The sequence below is a fragment of the Siniperca chuatsi genome, linkage group LG12 (assembly GCF_020085105.1).
Source record: "Siniperca chuatsi isolate FFG_IHB_CAS linkage group LG12, ASM2008510v1, whole genome shotgun sequence".
Classification (NCBI taxonomy): domain Eukaryota; kingdom Metazoa; phylum Chordata; class Actinopteri; order Centrarchiformes; family Sinipercidae; genus Siniperca; species Siniperca chuatsi.
Genome location: NC_058053.1, coordinates 5,852,375 through 5,875,418, shown reverse-complemented (window position 1 = coordinate 5,875,418; position 23,044 = coordinate 5,852,375). Strand labels below are relative to the sequence as shown.

The 23,044-nt window shown below is 39.1% G+C and overlaps 1 protein-coding gene across 2 annotated transcripts in view; it reads left to right on the top strand.

Moving 5' to 3' along the window:
• Window positions 1-1,147: 1,147 nt before the first annotated feature.
• tmeff2a (transmembrane protein with EGF-like and two follistatin-like domains 2a) overlaps window positions 1,148-23,044 on the top strand; it is a 111,393-nt gene continuing 89,496 nt past the window's right edge. Inside the window, exons 1-2 of one of the 2 annotated variants that reach the window (XM_044217263.1) lie at window positions 1,148-1,927; window positions 14,730-14,839. In XM_044217263.1, the coding sequence (XP_044073198.1) occupies window positions 1,738-1,927; window positions 14,730-14,839 (300 nt within the window). In that variant the 5' untranslated portion in view covers window positions 1,148-1,737. The remainder of the gene's footprint in view (window positions 1,928-14,729; window positions 14,840-23,044) is intronic. The other variant, XM_044217262.1, reaches the window with a different exon arrangement.

Below are 23,044 nucleotides of genomic sequence, written 5' to 3'. Positions count from 1 at the left end.
ATTTAGTCAACTCAGTGGAGTGCGCGGATTTAAAGGTCTGGACCCAGGCAGGAGAAGAGGGGCATGGTAAGGGAAAGCCCTGTCACCTACTGTTTTATTTATTTTTGGAATAGTCAGGAGACTGGTATTTTGTGATCGCAGAGCCCTAGCAAAAATATGAGGAGTGACTAGAGGTGAGAAGTAGGATGGTGAAAGTGTGTGTAATATTTTATAGATTAAGTTAAAAGTAGAATCAGATCTAGCATGTGCAGCAGTAATTACAACAGGGGTAATATGTGTTTGTGTCTGAGAAGCAATCCATACTTTTCTTTCTCTCAAGACCTCTAGCGTGCAGGTGTGTTAGCACATATAACCTGCATGTCATTAGCTGAGACAAACTATGGGTATTCCCATGTCATGATCTTTAACTAAGTGAAAAGCAATGATTATTTGTTTACAGACAACTGCAACTTTGCTTCCTTAATATCATGAGATCAAGTGTCTCTATAGTCGTCACAGGCCTTAACAGCAAGCCCTTTGTTTCTTCTATATAAAGACTTCCTTGCGCATGGCTGCTAATTTCCTTGGTTCAAAGAGGGTGAGTGTTCTCAACCTGATGTTGAACTTGACCTCTGTAACTCGTGCAGATGCTGTACACTTTCTATGGCTTTCATGTCCGAAAGCATGCCAATTGCGAACCGCATGCTGCAGTGACAGCGGTAGCCTAAGTTATGTCCAAAACTATATGAATAATATTGAGGTCTCTTTGGATTGCCTTGAGGCAGAGACCCAGGAATAGCGTCAGTGTTGTTTCAAAGCGGAGCAATTATCCAAGGCCTGGCTGGACGAATCGATTCCTGGAGACTTTTTAAATGCTCCTGGCCAATTATAAAGGCAGTGCATCCTCCCCTGCACTGCCTATCGGTGGTGGAGGCATCAACAACTGATAGCACTATAGGCCTGGAGCACTCTGTCTGTTTTTCCTTTTCGTTTCCTCCCCCCCCCTCTCTCATTCTGTCTTCTTCTCCTTTGCCTACTCCACTAGTAAGATATTCCAATTATTACTGAAGAGCAATCCCCTCCCTCTTTGGATCATACTCCACGTGATCATAACCAAGGTGGGAACCAGCTGCTGGTGAGAGAGAGAGAGAGAGAGAGAGAGAGAGAGAGAGAGAGAGAGACCAACTCGCGGAGACTCTGAACGCACCGCACATTGTCGGCTCGCGGGAGGACCGTTCCGCACGTGCGGGAGAGCTGCTCGTTTCACCCGTGGATACTATTACACAGCTGCCGTCGTCTCCAAACCCCGTCCGTGGGATACTCTGGCTACATCATCTCAGTTTTACAGTTGTATTACTTCCTTTTGTATCACTCCTTTTTTTTCTTTCCCACATTTCGCCCCCTCGCCTCATCTTTGAGCATCCTCCCCTTCTCGCAAGTCTTCCTGCCTGCCTGGCTAACTTTTCCACCCGACTCCATCCCACACAACCTCCTCCATCGCTCACCAACCCTAGGCAGTCCCTCCACCCCCACCCCTCCACCCCCAGTCCTCCTCTTATTGCAGCAGCCTTCCCTGGATCGGGCGGAACCCATTTGGTCAGTCTACACGGGGCACTGCTACATGGGGCGCACGGTCTCGCTCGGAAAATGGTCTGCTGTCGGTCTCTAGGCGCCCCGTTGAACCTGCCGGGATTGGAGTTGTCGGTGCGCGTCTGCGTCTCTTTCCCTCCTCGCCTGTGCTGCCGGGGCCAGTGAGATATGGGTCTCTCTGTGGCGGCGCAGGCACCGCTCGACGAACCCCGACGGCTGCGTCAGTGGAGCGGGACGGCGGGAGGCTGGCTCAGGATCACCCTCGTCTCGTTTCTCGCCACTTTACCTGTGGAGCAGCTGCGCGCCTTCCCCTCCTCCCTCAGCGACTGCCAGACGCCGACCGGCTGGAACTGCTCCGGTGAGAGTCATATTAAGAGGGCAGTTGCAGTCTCGCTGTTTGTGTTTTATAGATGTGCACCCAGTGTCCAAGTTAAACATATAAGACTAGTAAACCACCAGGACTAATACGCAGGATTAGAGGACCGAATCAAACTTTAGAAGAGACGCCTCATTCTTAGTATTGTGGCTTCATGTGTTTATCCAGCAGCCATGCCGGGGTTCGGTGTCGGGCTGCGGACACTGAGCACTGCACAGCACTGTGATGAGAAGATGCAGAGTTTTGGGTTGCTTGATGTGCATTTAGCCTTGTTGAGTTGGTCTGGAGCACGACAGCAAGGCATTCACAGCCGATCATGTCTGAATAATCACTTAGCTGGCAAGGGATCGATGGTTTCGATCCGAGACAAAGTGAAAACAGCAACAGTAAGGGTGGTTTTAACGAGAAATGTGGCAGAGAATGATTGGGAAGCTGTTCACCAGAATAACGTGATGTGCGCCACAAAAATGACACCAACACTGTAGTTTTAGGCTACAGACCCTCGCATTAAGTCAAGATAGGCTACTTTATGTGTGTCGCTGTGTAACTTGAACATGAAAAGGTTCTGGTCAACTCTTGGGTAGGCTATTCCACATTACAGCTCAGTTGGAGCTTTAATCCCCCAAATTCTGGAGTAAACAGAGAAATCATAAATCTAGTTTTATTGGCTTATTTGGCTTCCCAGCCGTTTCATCAAGTGTTACTTTAAATATAAATGTAGTCGTTTCTTTTATAGGCCAGCGAGCTGTAAACTTGTTTTCTCCTCCTCGGTGCCCAAAGCGGACCGGGCTGCAGAGCCTCGCCTCCCTTTGTAAATCAGCCGACTGTGCCGCCATATATTTCCCCTGTCGCCTGTCCAAGTCTGAACCCTTAAAATAGCTCCAAGCCGATTCCACACACTCACGGGCAGTAGCAGTATTGATATTATAGCTCATAACAGCCACACATCAATATGGAGTCATGCCTGCCGTTTGCAGTCTGAAATAGAGTATGTGTGTACTTGGATGACATGTATATAAATATAAAGAGAAGGGAAACATGTCCGTGATATTTTACAAACATGAAAGAAGGATTTTATGTAGTGACAGGTAGCTGGCAGGAGATTCTGTTCGATCCTGTTTGATACATTTACAGTTTACTTGCAACAAACAAAATTCCCTGTCAGAAGATAGGGACCTCATTTGGATATCAACGTTTTTAATTTGATTATGATAATAGGCTAATTAAGACTCTTAGTTAAAACACAAACAAGACCAAATTCTAACGTTTTTTTAAATTTTATTATTGTGATTTATGACATTTGGAAGATTGTTGTCATTATTGTAAGCATCTTTGGTATTTAAATTCTTTAAAAATGAAGCTTTAGAGGGATTTCAGTGACAGTCTAGGTTTCATGGTGGTAGTGCTGAATTAGCTCATCTGTTTTAATATGTTACTTTGCAGTGATTCACCCAGATTCTCCACCGGATTAACTGTCTCCATATGTATTGTATTGTACTGGAGGATCATTGTGTGCTGCTGTTGATGGTGGTGATGATTTGCTCATAATGACTGATAATGGTACACATAATGTCCAAATACACACTTGCCTACCTCCCAACTTCCTGACACACTCTCGTATGCATTTCGACGAAGGCTTTCATCCAACACGCCTTGAGGAGGCTTAAGTGCATATACTCAGAACAATGCATAGACACACACACACACACACACACACACACACACACATGCACCCAGCATCAATTAGAATGAATAAAACAGAACAAGTGACACGTGGTGCATCATGAAAAAAAGATAAATCTCTTTCAATAATAATAAAAAAAACAGACAGTAATTGCACAGGGCTTAATTATCCACTCCTTCCTGCAGATCATGCACTTTAACAACAACACTAATGTGTGACAGTTTTCAGTCCAGGGAGAATAAGGCAGGCTGAAACACAGTTCGGAGATGAGTTCAGTGTCACTTCAGTGCAAAGACACAGATAATTATGGGCAGTAGTGTCATGAAAATGGGAATGGGGCACCAGTTTCAGCAGTGCTGCCTTTGAATGAGTACTGAATGAGATTCTGTTCCATGGATTAAAATAGAGGGGGAAAAAAGTCACTTTCACAAAGATTGTCATTCTGTTTGGTTTGCATCTGTGGATGGCACGAACAACTGCCACTGAAGGCTTCACTAAGGCAGAACACAGGATCCCAAAATGATCTTGACACTAAGTTAATCTTTGTTCTATTGTGAGTGCAGAGATAAACTTGGTGAACCCAGTGTGCCACTGGGATAAATGTAATGTGTAAAGCTGCACCAGGCAGGATTTGTGAAAGCACTTAATTTATGAGTCATCTATCAGTGACACTACAACAGAAAAAAGCATTTGTTCCCACTTCTTGACATGCTGTTTTTCAAATTAGCCACATATATGGGTGCTGTGTTTGTGTATGGGTATCTACACATAGGAAGAGCTAAAGTAAAACCACACAAGACTGAAAAAAATGAACGGGTTTTGGTATTGTGCATGCTGGCTCTCAGGAATACAGCATTTAGCTGCTAAATGAGCCACGATGTTCACTAGCTAGTCGCTAAATGTGTCAGTCGGTTTATCAGAGCTTCATTGCTGAAAACAGCTGTCTGCTGCTGCTGGAAACAATGCTGACGAGAGTGGTGACACTGAACCAAAACAGTAACGTTGTGGGCCATAAAACCAAAACAATGAGCTGAGAGACGCTAAAACACATACAGTTGATGGGAACTGCAGAGTCGGGTGATAAATCTCTCTGGGTTCATCACTATGAGCAAAACCTTTCACTAACTCGTAGTCATGTGATCCATTTTTAATATGAAATATTGATTAGTGCAGCTTTTGAGGTTTTTTATGCAACTATAAATAAGCAATGTGGTGGTTGAGGTCTTGTTATGATGGTAATTTAACTACATGGAAAAGCTGGTGCTCCATTAATTAAGTTACTACACGTGTAAATGAACACGAACAGCCAACTCTTCTCAAACAAATTAGACAGGTTTTTATATTCATCCAGCACAGCTGACTGTGTATTCAACATTTTGTGTAATTATCACAGTCAAACCGTTGGTGGCATTCTGCCTGTAATATTTGGCTTGCATCACTTAAGATAAATGAGCGAAGTCTGTGTTATCTTTAATAGGTGCACTTTCAGACTTTGGCCAAAAATCCACTCATGTATTTTTGCCATTTTATTCATCCACATTAAAAACAAGTTGAAGCTGATAACATTAATATTCATGTCTCCCTTAGTACCAGTTTTAGTCAGTCCAGTTCAGGTTTACAGAGTTAAAATTGTTTTTCACAAATTACAGTATTGCAATGGTGGTACTCCATGAATGTCTACCCACAATTTATTTACCCCATGATATACCTTACATCTCCTGTGGGAGAATTCCTGTGCAGGGGCCACAATCCCTTCTTCACTGAATCCCTCTGCTATTGTTAACTCTGAAAGGCCAAGTGATGCTTTGATAGTTGAAGTGACAGGGATGAGTGCAGAATATGCAAAGCCCCCTGTAAATCCCATCAAGTGGAATGAATTACCAGTAGTCTGGAGAGAATTGGCCATCTGCTTCCAAGATTTGTCAACACGGAGGTCAAAAGTACTTCTTTTACATGCAGGTCCACACCGCTGACAGAAAACAGTGCAGAAAACAGCGAATTACAAGACAAGGCAGTGGTAGGGAGGTATCGTCAAAAAGGAATCAAAAGTTAAAAATTGGCAACTGGCTGCATGGAGGGAGTTTTGTTTAGCTGTAGTTGTTTGACTGAAAATGCTTTATTTGCCCGTGCGGAAAAACATCTTGCTGTAATTAAAGAATCCCGTTCGGATTATGATTGGAGTTATTGGGCCTTTTAGTAACCTTACATGAGGGCTGAACTGTAACTTTCTCCATGACAAACATTTGAATACCTGTTGCAGTTATAGAAAAAAAAAGCCCCCCCGGCATGAAAGAGGTCAAGAAAGGATGTCTCACCAATGTGCTTGTTCAACCTTCATTATTAATTCAGCCTACTTAATTATTGATCAGAACAATGCTTAAAACAGGGGGGAAGGACTCCTCGTTCTTCTTAGTGTTGTGAAATTCCAGGTAGGTAGGAGGAGATGCATTTGGCTGACAAGCTCTCTCTTTTAGACAAGTAAGTGCTTCGCTTGCCATCTTAATCGTTAGCATACAAACATTACCTTTTCAATATTTGATGTTTGCCAGCTTGTTTTCGTTAATTATTCAGCTCACTGTAATCTCCTCCTGGATCGGCAGGGCAGGAGCAGGAAGTGTAAGTTTTCCAGCCCTCTGACACAGTGCAACTTGGGCACAGAACCAGTATCAACCAGCACCCATTAACATTTTGCAGAAGATGAAGTATGAGAGAGGGAGATTTCATTCTAATCTGTGTGCTTACAGTAAAAAAAAGTACATTAACAGGAATCATACATAGAAAAAAAAAATCACTTGGAACAGACAAAGACTTCAAAATTGGCTCAAATTGTCAAGAATATCATATTAAATGTTAATACCACATAATTCTTCATCAGATGTAATCACTGTTAAAAACAGTCCTCCTTCCATTGTTAAGATGTTATCCAGTTTCTCTCACCATTGCCCTCCCTACAATTACTTTTTGTGATGTTGATAATGTAGAAATTAAGAATCTGTTCCATTTCTAGAGTCTATTAAATGTTAAAAAAAAATACTAAAGAGCTACTTCTAGGTAGAATTACTGATTTTTTACTTTAGGTTTAATGGAAATTATGCTTTGAAAAGTGAATATATGGTTTTATATTTTTTACAAGCCATAACAGCAGAAATTCAGTAAAAAAAATTGTTTTCTTTTGTCAGTTTTTCCACAGTGCACTGTGCGATAGTAGGTGGCACTGTGTCAGGTCAGTTATCATGTAGTCGTTGGTCGTTGCTAGTTTTAGTTAGCCTTTCACAGTTTTTTTTATCAGAATTTTTGGTGTTTGTTCAGGCTGCACAAATTCCAGCCTGTAAGTATTGGGAGTCCACAGCTTTCCTAACAGGAAAAGACACGGTGCTAGCTTTTCCAGTTCTCAACTGACACTACAACTCAGTTTCTCTCCGCCGGCCGTTATTTCTTCTAATCCTTGCCTGGTCCACGTCCCCTCCTACTAAAAGGCATATAAGACTGTGGTCTGTCATATGCGCAAGGATATATATTATAAACCTTATCAGTGTAAAAATTAGGCTTCATATTTCTTATTTTTGAACTTGACCTAGCTTCACACCACATCCAGTTTCTCTGTTTTGAGGTGGAAAACTACTTTACAAAAATGCAGAGATATACAGAGATAGATTTTTTGAAAATCCAGTTACTGCATTACTTTCCCACACATCAGTAAACTAGGGTGGCCAACCTAAAAGTTGCTCTTTAAGCCCCTGATTTACTTCAGGGTTTATTATTTACCAGTTATGACAGTGCTGCAGTACTTCCCATCACATTAAGATTCCTTGACTTATCAAGACTTCTTTGATATTCAGTACTTCCAAAACTTAACTCAGCTCCCAGATACTGACAGTTTTTGCGCTTTGCTATTGCCCATCTTGAATAGGTAATTCTTATCGTAGGGATGTTGTTTAGACCGGATTTTAAGTTTTGGAGATGTAAGCCCAAGTGTTGGAAGGAAAGAGGAAAGTGTTCTGCACCCTTGCATTTACTGTCACTTTTTCTTTTACTACACAGGCACTCTATTTTTTTTTTTTTTTTTTTTTTTTTAGACAGGCACTCTGAGTTTCAGCTCAAAATGGATCCCAGGTGTTGGAGATAGAACAATAACAGTAAATGCTTTACTTTGTTAAATAGTGTGAATGTGGATGTTACAGCCAGAAAGCTCTTTGGGTGTGCAGAGCTGTCAGGGCTAGTATCTTTACCTGCTCAACAAGGAAAACAGTGTGTTGTGTTTGGATAAACCTAGAAGCTGAAGTAGTAAATGTGGACATTTGAAAAAAAATGCTACTGAACAAAAAAAGGTTTATACTACACTTTAAGCTGTTTTATACAATATGTTTAAATTTCTGTTTCACTCTCCAGAAAAATTTTATCTTATGACGTCATGTTCATGTTTTAATGGCATAGAGAAATTGCTTTGTCACAACAAAGCTTAAATCTTGTTCATAGTGATGCTGATGTTTTCCAAACGTATGCACTCAGATTGCAGAATTCAAAACAGCTGCCACTAAAGAGAATCTGAAAGGGGATTGTAGCAGTGGCCACATTTGTTTTCATCACTAGGATGATGAAAACTCAGTTGCATGTCAGGGTGATTGTGTGTCATTTATTACTGTGAAAGTAATGACATTTTCAAGAATATTGCATTCCCAAAGTCCTTAACTGACACGCATTAGAAATTGGCTCTCAGGTTGTACCAGTACTGTAAATCTATATTTGTACTTGCTTTCAGGCAATCATTGTCATATAACTAATTGAGATTTGTGATGAATTTTCTTTGACGCCCAAACCCTGTTGGCCCTTTTGTTTCTGAGAGGTGATCATCTGGGACATTTACTCTATTATGTTTTATACTTGTTTCCTTCAGAGGCTCGACATCCATTACAAAAGCCGATACGTAAACAGTTCACAGAAACAATCTCTTCTGTGGTTCCAGACAAAGTGTCTTTTTTATTTTATCTATACGTCTTGATTGTTGTTCATAAGATGATGAGGAGGATGACTCCATTGTTAATGAATCCCTCTAAGTTATTGTTTACAAGTGATACATGTATTCATCTTGCTTATTGTCTCCTGAAAATGTCCAAGCTGCACATCTGTTTCTTGGTAAAGAAGACAGTTTAATGGCATGTGGAAGAGGCACATTCTTTCTTTTTCCTTTCATTGAAAAGCAAATGCTGCTTTTTTTGGTTTTCCATAGCCTGCTGTCCAGGAGACTGTGAAAAAAAAAATGCTCAAATTAGTAGCTTGGAGTGATTTCACAAAAAAAAACAAAAAACATTTCCCATCTTACAAAGACTCTACCAGCTGGCGTAAAAAGGATCTGATATTTTCCAATCATTTGTATACACCTAGCCAGTAGTATGATTGTCATCATAACAATGCCTCTCTCCAGTGAGTATCCTGAACATGTCAGTTGCCTGGGTGCCAGTTCTTTTGTGGGTTTCCAGATTGCCTCGTATGGCCCTCTTGAGGCTAAGGGCTTTGTTCCATCCATGCACTCCAAATGTTGAGACCTCTCATGTCACTGTTCTTGGCTGGATGATTGTCTGTTTGCACAGAGAGCTTGCACTTTATGGTCATTCAGGACCCTGGCAAATAGCAGGTTCGTTTTAGCACTGGCCTCTTCCATGGGGTATTATTGTCTGATAGGTTGTTCCATGCCAAGGAGGGCTTTTAGAAGCGGAAAGGGGCATTGGTTATTACAGTTAGACTCAGCACCTTCTGTAACCTAAGTGTCCATTACAATAATCTATGAATAGAAAATAGCATTGTAAAATATCTGGCTCGTAATGTGGATGGTAAAGATTCCAAAGCTGATGACATTCAAAAAAAAATTCTCTTTTTTTTGTGATAAAATTTGCCTGTTAAAGTTTCTACCGGGGCAAAAGACAAGCTTTTCATGGGGTTCATTTTGAGTTTCATTAAACTTTTTATTTGAGTACAGTATTTGTGAGGTTTCATATTAATAGCACCTGGAACACTCCTGGAGATTAAAAATATAAAGGGGGTTTCGAAGTGCTATTTTGGATGAACTGGAAGTGATTATCACTAAAACTGTAAAAATGTTGTTTTTGCTGATCTCGATTGGATGGTGGCTGTTATCTGAATAACTCATCTGAATGACGTTAAAACCTTGGCCAAGTATGAATGAAACATACAGTAGAGCCACATGCGGGTAGTGGGTAGTGTGTAACATTGTAAGAAGACATGCTGCTGAGGTGTCCTTGTGCCTGACAGTGACATCTTACCTGCTCCAGGAGAGGAACTTGGCATTTGTGCTCCCTGTGGAGGACGGCATGCCAAAAGAGAATATTGGTATCAGACTCAATTAGAGATTTGTGTTCACACTGGAGTTGCCTGGTTAAATGTGGTTCATTAAAATAACCTAAAATGTAATTATATTACTTTTAAGAGATGTTTGCACATATCTCACCATCTGGAAGAGCAGATGCATTTTTCTGAGGTGCTTACCATGAAAATATGTGTCACTAATAAAAGAACACACACATTAAACTCTGTAGAGTTTCAACTGATCACAATGTAGACCCTCCATTGGCGTCCTGTAAAATTCAGAATAAACTACAAGATCCTGTTGATTACATATAAGTCTCTGCATGACCTTGCCCCACCTTGTTACATTTCTGCTTTGTTCAGATCTGCTCATTCCTCATTCCACTTCTCGACCACTCATATCTTCAAATCTCGGCCTTTTATCCATCCCCCACTCCAGCCTCAAAACAAAAGGTGATCGTGCCTTTGCTGTTTTAGCCCCAACCCTCTGGAATCATCTTCCACAAACTATCAGATTTGCTTTAAGTAGCTTCTAAAAACCCATCTCTATAGGCAAGCCTTTTTAGAGATCTCCATCCCTGTCTTATGTTTTGGTTGGTTTCAGTTTGGTTTTGTGCTGTGTTTTTGTATTGTAGTATATCTTTATTTATCTATTCATTTATATTTTCTGTGTGTGTGTGTGTGTGTGTGAGAGAGAGAGAGAGAGAGAAGCACTTTGTAACTGTGTTTTAAGAAGTGCTATACAAATATACAAATAAACTTTACTTACTTACTTACTTACATAGGTAAAATACTTTGCATGCATAGCTTTCTAGTTAAAACAATTTTTCATAAGGCCACAAAGCATGGACTGAGACAAATATAGGAACAAACCCCACATTGTTCATCTTTGAACATCAAAGATGAGTATCTTTGATGTTCAGCTTCAAATTCCAATTTTACCATGCCTTCTGGACTTCATGCTCTTCTTGAATTACAGTGTTTGTCTTATTTAATGCTTCATTAAACATTTTATAAATGTTTAAAACTACCAGGCCCAAAAGCTGCTACAAAGCCACAAAAACTTTATCTTAGGTTTCAGTTAATTACCCTAAGCAGTAGGCAAAATAACAACTGTTATATAAGGTGTTGCTTCTATATCCAGTCATTGTACCAGTCTCCACAGTTCTGTGTTGTTTTGCTGCAATGGCCCTGTTGTGCTTTATTTGCAAGCACAGTTGGAAGACAGCTTTGCCAATTCTTCAGAAACTGAGATGCAAAGAAGTATTTGCTTAAATGTGCTAGTATAAAATAACTATAGTAGCAACTTCATGCTTTGGAAGAAACACATGTGCATCCATAGTGACAGTTCTCTAAGCTAAATTGTGTCTCTTTAAAACTTGTAGCAACACTGAATCTGTCTTTGTCCTGCATGTGCACTCAATCCAAAGGTGAGGACTTGACGAATGGACTTTTAGGGCCAACAGCAATATTCACGTTTGAGTGTAAAAGAAAGTCTAATAACTACATATCTTCATCGTCATCAACACATTAACAAAGATTTTTGGCAAGGATCCTTAACATGTGACAGTTATATTATCAGTGATGGTGGTCAACTTTCCTAGAAATCAGATATTATAAATGACAACAACAATATTATATAAAGCTGGGGATAGACATCATTTCACCAATGACAGGGCTGTATCGATACTTTCCCAGTTCTCGCAAGATATTGGAAAAACTTTTTATTGGAAGATTGGACAATTTCATTGAAAAGCACAAATTGTTGACGGTCAGTCAGTATGGATTCACGACAAACAGATCAACATTGATGGCATTAATGGAGATATTAGAAGAAATAATCAGTTGTATAGATAATAAAAATATGCAGTGGGAATATTTATAGATTTAAAAAAAGCATTTTTGATACCATAGATCATGACATTTTACTTAATAAATTGGAAAAGTATGACATCAGAGGAGTTGTGCTGAGCTGACTGAAAAGCTATATAGGAAACTGGTAACAATTTGTGCAGATAGAAGACTACAAATCAACATTTTTGGATATTACCTGTGGAGTTCCACAGGGGTCAGTATTAGGTCCTAAATTGTTTGTTCTGTATATAAATGACATATATAATGTATCAGGAATATTGAAATTTGATTTATTCGCAGACAATACCAATATTTTCTGTTCTGGGGAACATTTGCAGCAGCTTTTGGAGGTGTTCATGGCAGAAATGAGTAAATTAAAAAGGTGGCTTGATACAAACAAATTATCATTAAATCTGAGCAAAACTAAACTTATGCTGTTTGGAAATCGTAAAATAAACACACGTGTACAAGTAATGATAGACAATGTTGTTATAGAAAGTAAATGAGAATACATTTCTGGGTGTGATATTAGACAAAATCTGCTGGAAACCTCAAATAAAATTTGGACGAGCAAAGTTGGCAAGGAGTGTTGCAGTTCTGGGAAAAATGCATTCTGGTTCATAAAGCAACACTCTGTAATGTTCACTTGTATTACTGTATCTGAATTACTTTGTGGAGGTAACACCTACAAAAACACCCACAATAATTATGCGTACTACAAAAAAAAGCCATATGGACAGTAAACAGTGTTGGATATCGGGAACACACCAACAAACTGTTTTTAAAGTCAAATGCATTAAATTCAGGGATCTGATGGAATATAAGACTGCACAAACATTATACAAAGCAAGAAATAATTTACTTCCTGGCAATATACAAAAACTGTTCTTGGACAGAGAGGGGGGTTGTAACTTGAGAGGGAAATTTAATTTAATGTTGTGTTTGTACAAATCTTAAAAGTATATGCATGTGAATTTGTGAGGTGATTTTGTGGAATGGACTGGAGGAAGAAATCAAACAAAGTAAAAATATCCGACAGTTTAAAAAGATTTTAAGAAATAAGTTTAAGAAATTATTTTTGCAAGGTACAGACATGAGGAAGGAGAATGTAAAGCATGCAAATGGTGATATTGTTGTCACTGGTTTTCTTTTATTTTTTCCTTTTCACGTTCTTGATGGGGTAGTGTTGTTAATTATGTATGAAGATGATAAACACAGTGGTTTAGTTACGGGGATGGACGCTGGGGCAAAGAGTTGGTTTATGTGATTCATTGATTGAGTATTTATGGATTTGAATAGAATAGGGGTAGGACTAGACAAGCATTTGCTTCTTCCTGCTCCATTTCGGACATAAAATGTTAAATTTATGTTGCTAATTGCAAGTTAGTTACATGTGTAGACCGTTTATTGGTTATTTTGTTGTTTTTTTACCTATAAAATTTTATTTAAAGGGCCCAAATAAAGAAAGAAAGAAAGAAAGAAAGAAAGAAAGAATATGTTGAACTTGGCTCAAGAAAAAATAAGGATTAACTACAAACAGCTGTAATTCAAAGCAGGGTGTCATTCATGAATGTACTGCAATTTTGTTTTGCATATCTGAAGATTTACACATATACTGACATATCTGTGATGACCTAATATAAGCATTGGGCTCTCTTAAAGAGTGTCTCTTAAAGCTGATGTAGCAGATTTGATATTTTTTTACACGATACACACAGTATAAACAAATTGAGAATCAGAAAAAAGTCTTCTTTTGGGACTACACAACATCCCAAAACAGGGTGTAATCAGACCTCTTTATGTTATCATCAGGCAATTAGTAATTCATCATCAAAATAACCTTAAAGTATTTTTTTCATTAAATTTCCCCTTTAGCAACTTAAGTCATAGGGTTTGATTCCAAAACAGCCACTGCAAAAAATTATGCTACTGTTTTTCTCCTCCTGAATTAGGATGGCTGTGGCCTATGCAAATATCTTCAGTATCATATCATAATACGCTTTTTCACCAGTAATTAGAATATATATCTACAGCAAACCTGGAATAAAATGTTGCCTTTTCTTTTACCTTGAAATGAATGAGATTATACTGTAGGATAAGTAGGCCCCACTAGGATAAATCATAAAGCATTCTGCTTTAACAATACAATATACAATTTCCAGTTCTATTTCAGCTGGTATTTGAGAGAATTTAGACCTTTAGTACTTTGAAATGCAAAAGCCTACATGTACATAGGGTTGCTTTTTGTAAACAATCAGTTCAGGTAGACTAAGGTAGACTAATAGCAAATACTGAGCTAACCCTAGCTCAGTCTACAGTCTCATGCCCATGTGACTCTTTGATTTGATTCAGGATGCTTTGTTGGAGTCATTTGAGATCCCTAACGCAGCCTGAATCGTATCATATCCCAGGTTTGCCTCTCCAGGACAGTGCTCCGGGAGTCAGCCTTGTTGTACACAAACAAATATTCAAGGAAAACCCTGAATAAATGAGTAGAGAAACATGACAAATGCAGATGCTTCCACATAGGGCACAGATGATGTGAATCATATGCTATGGCCTTCACCAGATGTCACCTGTATTGAACACCTATGGGAGATTTTGGACCGGCACATTAGACATCGCTCTCCACCACCATCATCAAAACACCAAATGAAGAAATATCTTTTGTTCATCCCTCCAGTATAGTCTAGAGACTAGTGTTTTATAAATGCATTTTATCATTTTGGCAGCTAAGGACAAGAATGTGTACTAGCATTGTCTTTTCAAGTGCACAGTATGTGATCTAAGAGTGCTGTGGGAGCCATGACTAATGGTAGACTCTCATTATGAACAACCCTCAATGGGGCTCAGGTCAGAGTTGCTTGAGGGCTGAACAGAGAAACACTTAGTCACTGATGTCTCTTGTTGGCTTTGGTCCTACAGGTTTTGATGACCGGGACACAGACCTGTTCTTGTGCGACACCAACACATGCAAGTTTGATGGGGAGTGTCTAAGAATTGGGAACATGGTGACATGCATTTGTGACTTCAAGGTAAGACCTGTGATGTTTCTGTGATTGTTCTGTTTTATTTGTTTTCTTTTGAGGTGACTGTTCACAAAACCCTTTTCCAAACAGCGATTGTCAAATCATAGATTATCAACCGTAACTAGCTACAGCAGGCTTGCCAAGCTTTGGACGTTGAAACGGGATGCATGGAGCTGTAGTAAGAACAATAGTTAGTTGGAAGGGTGGTGTCTTTTTTTAAGGCCACTCTAAAACCAAAAGTATAAGGAATGAAATAAACAGGGTTTTGATCTGCTCAAAATTAAGATGCAACTGTTAGCATGGTTAATTATCTTACTACCTACAGTAGTAACTAAGTGTTACTTCCAAGGCCATTTTACAGGTTATGAAGAAAAAGTCCTATGACTAGCACATCCACTGAGCAGTAGTTCCGCCCTGTCTGGAACCTGGCCCTGGATGCTGTCAGAGTGTAGGCTAATGTTAATGGCTTTGTAGTACACTTTATTGGATTTGGGGACATTTACACTCCAGCAATTCTAGCCAACATTACCTGAAATAGTGTTAGATTTGTCAGACACAGCGGTTAGTCCTCATCTTAAAAGCCTTTTCTCTTTTAATGGTAAATGTGAAACATTGTGAAAATATGAACAAGTGAGCCAAAGACAGCGTTTTCAACCAATTCATGGAGCTAACGTTAGCTTAATTAGATAACGTTAGCTAGCTACAGCTGATAAAATCTACCAGACAGTTGTAATTTCAGCCGACAAAATTGACAGTCGCTGGTTTGAAATGCGAAGCCTGCTTATGTCCATCTCTGTCTGATATCTGGGATTCATTGTTTCAAAAATTGCTGAGATGTTCGAGCGGCAAATCTGCCACCATTATCAGGGTAAACTAAATAACTGCGGGCTGCAAGACTTAGCGAACGGTTAGTCGAAGGAGGGCGGACGAGTATTATGGGTTAAGATTTTGTCAAGAATTTTAATCATCATTTTTGTAGTCTAAAAAATGTAGTTTAGCCCAATATATAGTAGAAATGTGTGTATGGACAGAGAAGAGGTATGAAAGACAAGAAGTTTAGATAAGCACGTCCTGTGTTTGAGGGTTTGGAATGTGAACAGTCGATGGGCAGAATTCCATGATCTGTGTCTACATTAAGAAAACACTGTTATTTTGATTTCAACACAAGAAATCTTAATAAGAACATATGTTGCTGTGTCTACTTAAAACTGTAAAATGATTCAGATGTCAAGTGCTCATAGTGTGATTCATAGAACTTAAAAGTACTCTTGAAGATAAAAGAACTGGCCATAGATCTAGAAAACTTGCTTGGCCATGCACAGCATATGTTAATAAAAACACATGTTACTGGAAACATTTGTTGAGTTGAAAGGTAATATATTTTGGTGAAACAGGTGAAACAATATTATAATAAATATATATATATATATATATATATATATATAATCAACTGGATCGAAGTCCATTGTCTTGATTAGACAATATTTGCCCCAAGGGGAGGTGGTTGCATAGCATGAGCCCAGTTTATAGCTCCCTATGAAACCCCATGTCACTCTTCTGAACCGCTGTACGCTCTCCACATTCATAAACAAGACAACCGCTGATGAGACCAAAGACTGAAAGGCCCTCATTAATGACATAAATCTGGGAAATTATGTTGTTCTTGATAATGACTCATGCTTAACTTTATGACCAGACCTATAATAAAAAAGGAGCAAACCAGTCAGCCGAGTATTGATTTTGGTATAATGTTTGCAAGCTTTGCCGACTAATATGCTATGCAGAGCCCTAGATAAATCAAGCCACTGAGATCTGAAGACGTAGCATGTGTTCTCATCCGTCGCTTTTATCCGCACGTCATCAGCGCAGCCAGGCACTAGGCAGGCTGACACTCGATTGGTCACCAGCTTTTATCTCAATTTCGTACTTCCCTTGGAGCAAACGTTAACAGAGGCCTGTAGATAAATGACATTACAGCTCCATTCCTCTTCAGGAGATCTCACACTGATACTGCTGTCGCTGTGCACTGAGGCGCTCTCTATGCTTTCAGAAAGGAGCAGGTCGTCCCACAATTTCTGGCTTAATACCATGGGTCTGAGGTCAACTCAGCTATGCATCTTCTGTTTGTTTGGGTGGAATGTTCCTGATGTCAGTGTCTTTATTTCATCAGTCAACGTAAACATGACCTTCCTAGCCTAGCGACTGTTGAAATAATCAGTCTCTCCCAATCAGTATCAAATAAATAGGTCCAAGATTTTTCTCCCGTTGGCAGTTCATTCAGGACTGTCAGAGGAGACATGAAAGCTGTATAAATTCTCATCTTGGTTGGGTTTTCTTTGTTCTAACAGAATCTATGGATGCGTGCGAATACACTCACACACAAAAAACCCCAAGGAAGAGACATGCAAGGGGCTCTGTGAAGAGGAAGTGAGTTTGGTGTGGTGGAATCAATAGACACTATTCATTGCCAAGATGCATTAGATTCACCTCACACTGACTCTTGAAAGAGCCAAGACTTTCACTCAGTAAGCAGAGTCAAACTGCTACAAAGCAACATGCTCTCTTGTACCTGAAAATGAGTTGCTTTCGTCAGCTAACACCATACCCTGACTAATCACGTAACATTTCTTTGTAATTCATCAATAGCTGCTGGGAAAAGCTATTGTTGCCAGTTTGGTTGTGTTAATGGAAGGTCACAGTTCTGATTCCCAAAAGGGTCGTCCATTCTAAAAATATGTGTGCTCATGGCGCTGTGAAACACTTCAACTAAAACTGTTCAAAACTGTTCACCAATGGGTAAATGGGACATTTCATTGCTTTCTGTAATGGAGTTTGGAGGTCACTGGAATTGTTTCTCATAACACACAAACTGTACATACAGCTCTGATATTCTGCTGTCTTTTGTAATTTTTTTTTGTTCTAGATGAATGCAGTTAAAATCACAGGGAAGTATTTGATTGCCAACAGAGTTTTTATTATTGACATATTTTTCTGAAACATAGTGATTTTTATGAAATTAAATATTTTAAGTCATAATTCTTACAACAAAAAACACATTTGCCAAGTTCATTGCAAAACATTTAACCCAGCAGTTGCCATGACCAAAGTGTCCGATAAAATGCTTGCAAACACGTTTTTTGAAATTTCAATTGGCAGATTGGCCCTATATGGTGAATGTTTGAGTCAGATATTACTGCAGTAATATAGGTAAGTATAGCTTATATTGATCCTGCACTCATTCCTACCAAAATTAACGTTATGTGTTTAATGTTACATCCACACATCCGTGGTTTATCCCGGTAGTTTTGTTGTTGCTTCTTTTTTTAATTTTCCTTGGATTGTGGATGCATTTAGTCCATAACTCAGCTACTTTTTTTCATCCAAGAGCCGTTGAATGTTAGTTACTGTATATTAATGGTGAAGACGTAACAGTACTGAACTGTGAATGCTGCTTATTAGTGCAACAGGTTGGTTAATTGAATGGATGGAGAGGAGGGTGGCAGAGCATATGGTTTTACCAATCAGGAGCATAATCAGGAACATAATCCATAGATGCATGCAGGTCTGGTCTACAGCAGGACTTTGCATAAAAGCTGTAAATATTTCATTCGTCTTTCACATTACCATTTTAAACCTAGTATTTATTTTGAGTTATAAACTTTCAAATCATATTGCTAAAACAAATTATAAAAAACAAAACACACATTGGCACTTCTCATCTTGGTTGGAGGTTACTGTGTGTAGTTTTGAGACAGATGCAGCAAGTTTGTTTACAAGTTAGATGTTACATTGCAGGAGATTGTAAGTGGAATATTTGTAAAAGCAGGTTTAAGGAGGTTTAAGACTCCTGCAGAAGATTTTGCAGATGAATGGGAGACAGGTGTTAACACAGCAGATGTAAGTAATGTGATGGGTCATTTATGTCAGGATTACTTACAGCTCAGTGCTGCTCACTACAGGCCTGGGTCAAAAATTTCTTCTGGTCTTCCAGGTAGGACGGGTTTAGTACACGTCATTAACCCAGTTGTTACCCAGTGGTAGAGGGCATCCAGCTTGTTGGAGATTTTCTAGGGACAGTTAAGTTCATATCACCATATTGAATAATGATGATTGTCATTTGGGCCAAATTATATATATGGTGAAGCAGACCAAACCATTCTCATTGCCAGGCCGTCAAATACCAACGTTTTGTCACGCCCCTCTGCGTTGTATACAGACACACGGTAGCCTTTAGCGTCTGTAGGAGACGCCTTCAGAAACTACTTAGTTAGGTAGTAGGAAGTCACATGATGTAAATCACATAAGTCATGTGACTTAGAAGTCACATGACATGCTGGTTGGTTAGGTTTAGGCATGGATGTATAAAGAGAACTGGATACGGCGCCGCCGCTCAGCCTTGCAGCCATTTTTTTCCAGTGGCCACTCACAGTATTGCAAAGAAAAATTCCCCTGTGGCCTAAAAAGCATTTTCCTCATTGGCCGCTATTATAAAACAGACACCTGTAAAACTGTTGACAGGACACCTCAAACTACAAACAAGTTCAATTATGACTCTTTGTATTATGAATTTTTGATCCATTGTGGTTTTATATTTGTAAAACGTTCCTCAAGCTGAGAAAAGCGATTTCAAAATCTGTGATGTCATCACAATGTAAAGTCTATGGGCTGAGCGGGGAGTCGCGAGCAGGGCCAGCGGGCGAAACACTACTGCGCATATTCAGTGGGCCACATATCCCGGAAGTAAACCCCGAAGCTAGAAAACTTTTTTGCTGTATGCGCCAGGCAAGCAGTTCTCAGGGTTTAGGCAACAAAACTACTTGGTTAGGTAGTAGGAAGTCACGTGACGTGACTTTTAGCGTAACATAAAACTTTAAATAACTCAATATTAACTTTTGGTTTCACATGGGACACAAACCCTGGTCTCCTGGGTGAAAGTCCTGTGTTTGTTTGACCCATCCATCCATCCACCACACCACAGCCACAGGCAGACTTTCTCGCTCTTTATGTTTCTCGTTATACTACGTCACCTGATATCCTTTAGGCTTTCTGGCAGCCCTGTGCGTCCCATACAGACACTAAAGGGTACTCTGTGCAACAGAGGGGCGTGACAAAATGTCCGTATTTGACGCACTGGGAATGAGAATGGGCTGAGCAGAAACAATTGTCTTTGTAGTTGCTGGCATGTTTGTGATATGGCACATTAATGACCATAATTATGTACGTAGTCCATCAAATGATTGTTACAAATAACTCACAATTGGTCAGGTAAATTCCATCATTCCACTAATAAAAATGCAATGTAGGCCTAATGCAAAAAGCAATGATTGTTGTGACTGCAGGCGTCAAGAATGAGGTTTCATCCATGTTCAAATGTATTCCACAAAATATCTACCACAATGTGAGAGTGCAGGGAAGTGTTTGAATGGTAGTTAAATTTAAATGAAAAGGCAGTAAAATCAACATAACTCAGATCATTTTGTCTTTTTCTTCTGGCTATATTTAAAACACAACAGCTCTAAAGATTTCACTTAATGCTGCTTCAGATAGTGTGTTGAAACATCACAGTATTGTCTACTGTGTGTGTGTAGATAAATGGACACTGCAGTCACAAAAATGTATTGTAAGTTTAACTCACCAATATTGCATAGATCCAAAATATATGCAACAGTGGCAGTCTTAATGTTCATATTGGCACATTAAACAGAAATGCAAGATCAAAACATTCTTTAGTCGGGCCCAAATCATGGGCAACTGCGTTTAATTTGAGACTGTCTTCACCAGAAAAACAACAGCATTGGTTGTTCATTCAAATACTCAAAACAACCTGTGCATACATTCTTCTGACAAGAAGGTTTAGTTGCCTGTTAGTTTTCGTATTGATTTTAAAATTCTTTTATTAGTTTATAAGGCACTACAAGCCCTTGCACCACACTACCTCTTTTAGTTTATGAACCAGGAAGGCCCCCCAGATCTCTGCTTCTTCTCTTTTAGGTGTTCCACAAACCAGAACAAAAACATTTGGAGATGTTGCGTTCAGCCACGACTCTCCAAGCTGCTGGAACAGCCTCCCAGAGGAGCTGAGAGCAGCTGAAAACACTGATATTTTTAAACGGAAACTAAAAACCCATCTATTTAGTTTGGCTTTTATGTAGTATTTTTATAATTTCATGCTTTTATTACTTACGTATTTTATCACTATTATCTTTATTATTACAATTATATTTTATCTTATATAAGACTATTATCATTTATTATATTTTATCAATATTTTACTTTTATTATTGATTTAGTTAATTTTTTTTTACTATCTTAACTATACATCTTTTATTGTTGTCTTATTCATTTAACTTTTAGTTTTTGATTCTTTTAGTGTGCATTAGTCTCTAAATCCATACATCCTACATCCCTTGTAAAGCACTTTGAATTGTCAGTATCCTCTGACAACCTAATACACATTCAACATCATAATGTACATTCAGTCAGTATAGCATAGTTATTGACTTTATATAAAAGAACTTAGGATAATGTTGGCAGCACATTTGGTCTTCAATATGCTCCCTGCTGGTGGTTTGATGTGGCTACTATTCGCTGTTATGCCTGACCTCAAATTGCTCTCCCGCTTTTCACTGCCGGAAGCCGCCTAATGTTTGGGTTGTGATGGCTTGACTGCTGAAGCTCGCAGCACTTCAAAGAGGGATGAGAGCTGATGTGGGTTCATATGATGTTGATGGGAGAGTGTGGAAGGGCAGCGCGTCCTTCGTATTGCACTAAACAAGGACCTGTGAAAATGCTTTGGTACACACCTTTCAAAAACACACACAGGCCACAAATGGTTCTCAAACTGGTGGAACGAGCTGCTCTCCCACTTCCTCCACTTTCCTCTCTCTAACTCTCCTTTCACACGGACTTAAACACACCAACATCTTTACATCCACACAAGTAGACATGATAGAATGTAAAATAATGAAATGCCAACAATTACACAGATACACACAAATTCACACAGGCCCAGGTGGTACTGACATCAGCTTCTGATGCAGACCCCATTCCATATATTTACATTCATTTGTAATCCTTTTATCCAGGGCCATGTGAACATGTGGGACTGAGATTTTGAATAATGGTGAATTTATTTCCTGATGCAGGGAAGTTCTAATAGCAAGAAAAGATGATGATAAGCATTCAACTATGACTAAGGTGACAGAACGTAAAATGCCAACCTGATCCCTGGGTTACTTAGACTTTTTTATGAAATTGAACGCACCTTGGTTTTTGTACAAAATCAGTTACAACTGATAGTGAGTGGTAATGAGATTGTTGTAGAAGGCCTTTCAGTTTATTTTGAAGACACACACAGCTAAAGACTAAATGTGATTGGATGTGTCCTACTTTTTGAAAATAACTCATTTTTGAGTATAGTAAAATGTTTGCAGTTTGATTTGTTTATAGCTACATATTACATTATGAAAAAGCAAGTTCCTCTCTAGCACCCACGTGCGTAACAGTCATTTCTATAAATTTAAGATAATCTCAATTCAAGTAGGGCTGCAGCTATCGATTATTTTAGTAATCAAGTATTACTAAAGCCAATTTTTCCATCGATTATTCAAGTAATTGGATAAGAAATTATTTTGCTTTGGCAATAATTTTTGCCAATTTAAACTGGTGAGTTATATAAAATTTCACGCTATGCTACATACTTTGAAACTGTAATGTGGAAATTTAAAGAAAGATGGCAAAAAAAGGCAAAGGTTTGTTGTTGGTGATGGTGTTGGCCGGTGAATAAAGTCAATTCAATGCCCCCTTGTCCCAGCTAAGCAAACAAATGTATTCCTTTAATACAATAAAGATAAGCACTGGATTGTTTCATCAGTATTTTGCATAGCCTAATCCTCTTAACTACAGTTCTTTCAACTCTGCATCGCCTACCGTCTCCACGCTGCCTGCCATTTCTTCCATCCTCTCATCCGTCTGATTTTTCCAATCACTTGTCTCGTGTATGTGGTCCTCTTGCTCCTGTAGTTTCTCAGTGCTTATATATTTTACCATTTACCCCTAGTGGCTTCTATCCATGCAGATAGATTTGGTTTTATCTGTTGAGGTTTTGAGATATCTTTCTGGGATTTCTGCTGCAACTGCAATACATTGGTGATGAATGGAATTTTGTAGTTTTAAGCATTTTATTATGCTTCAAAGTGCTTGAAACTACAT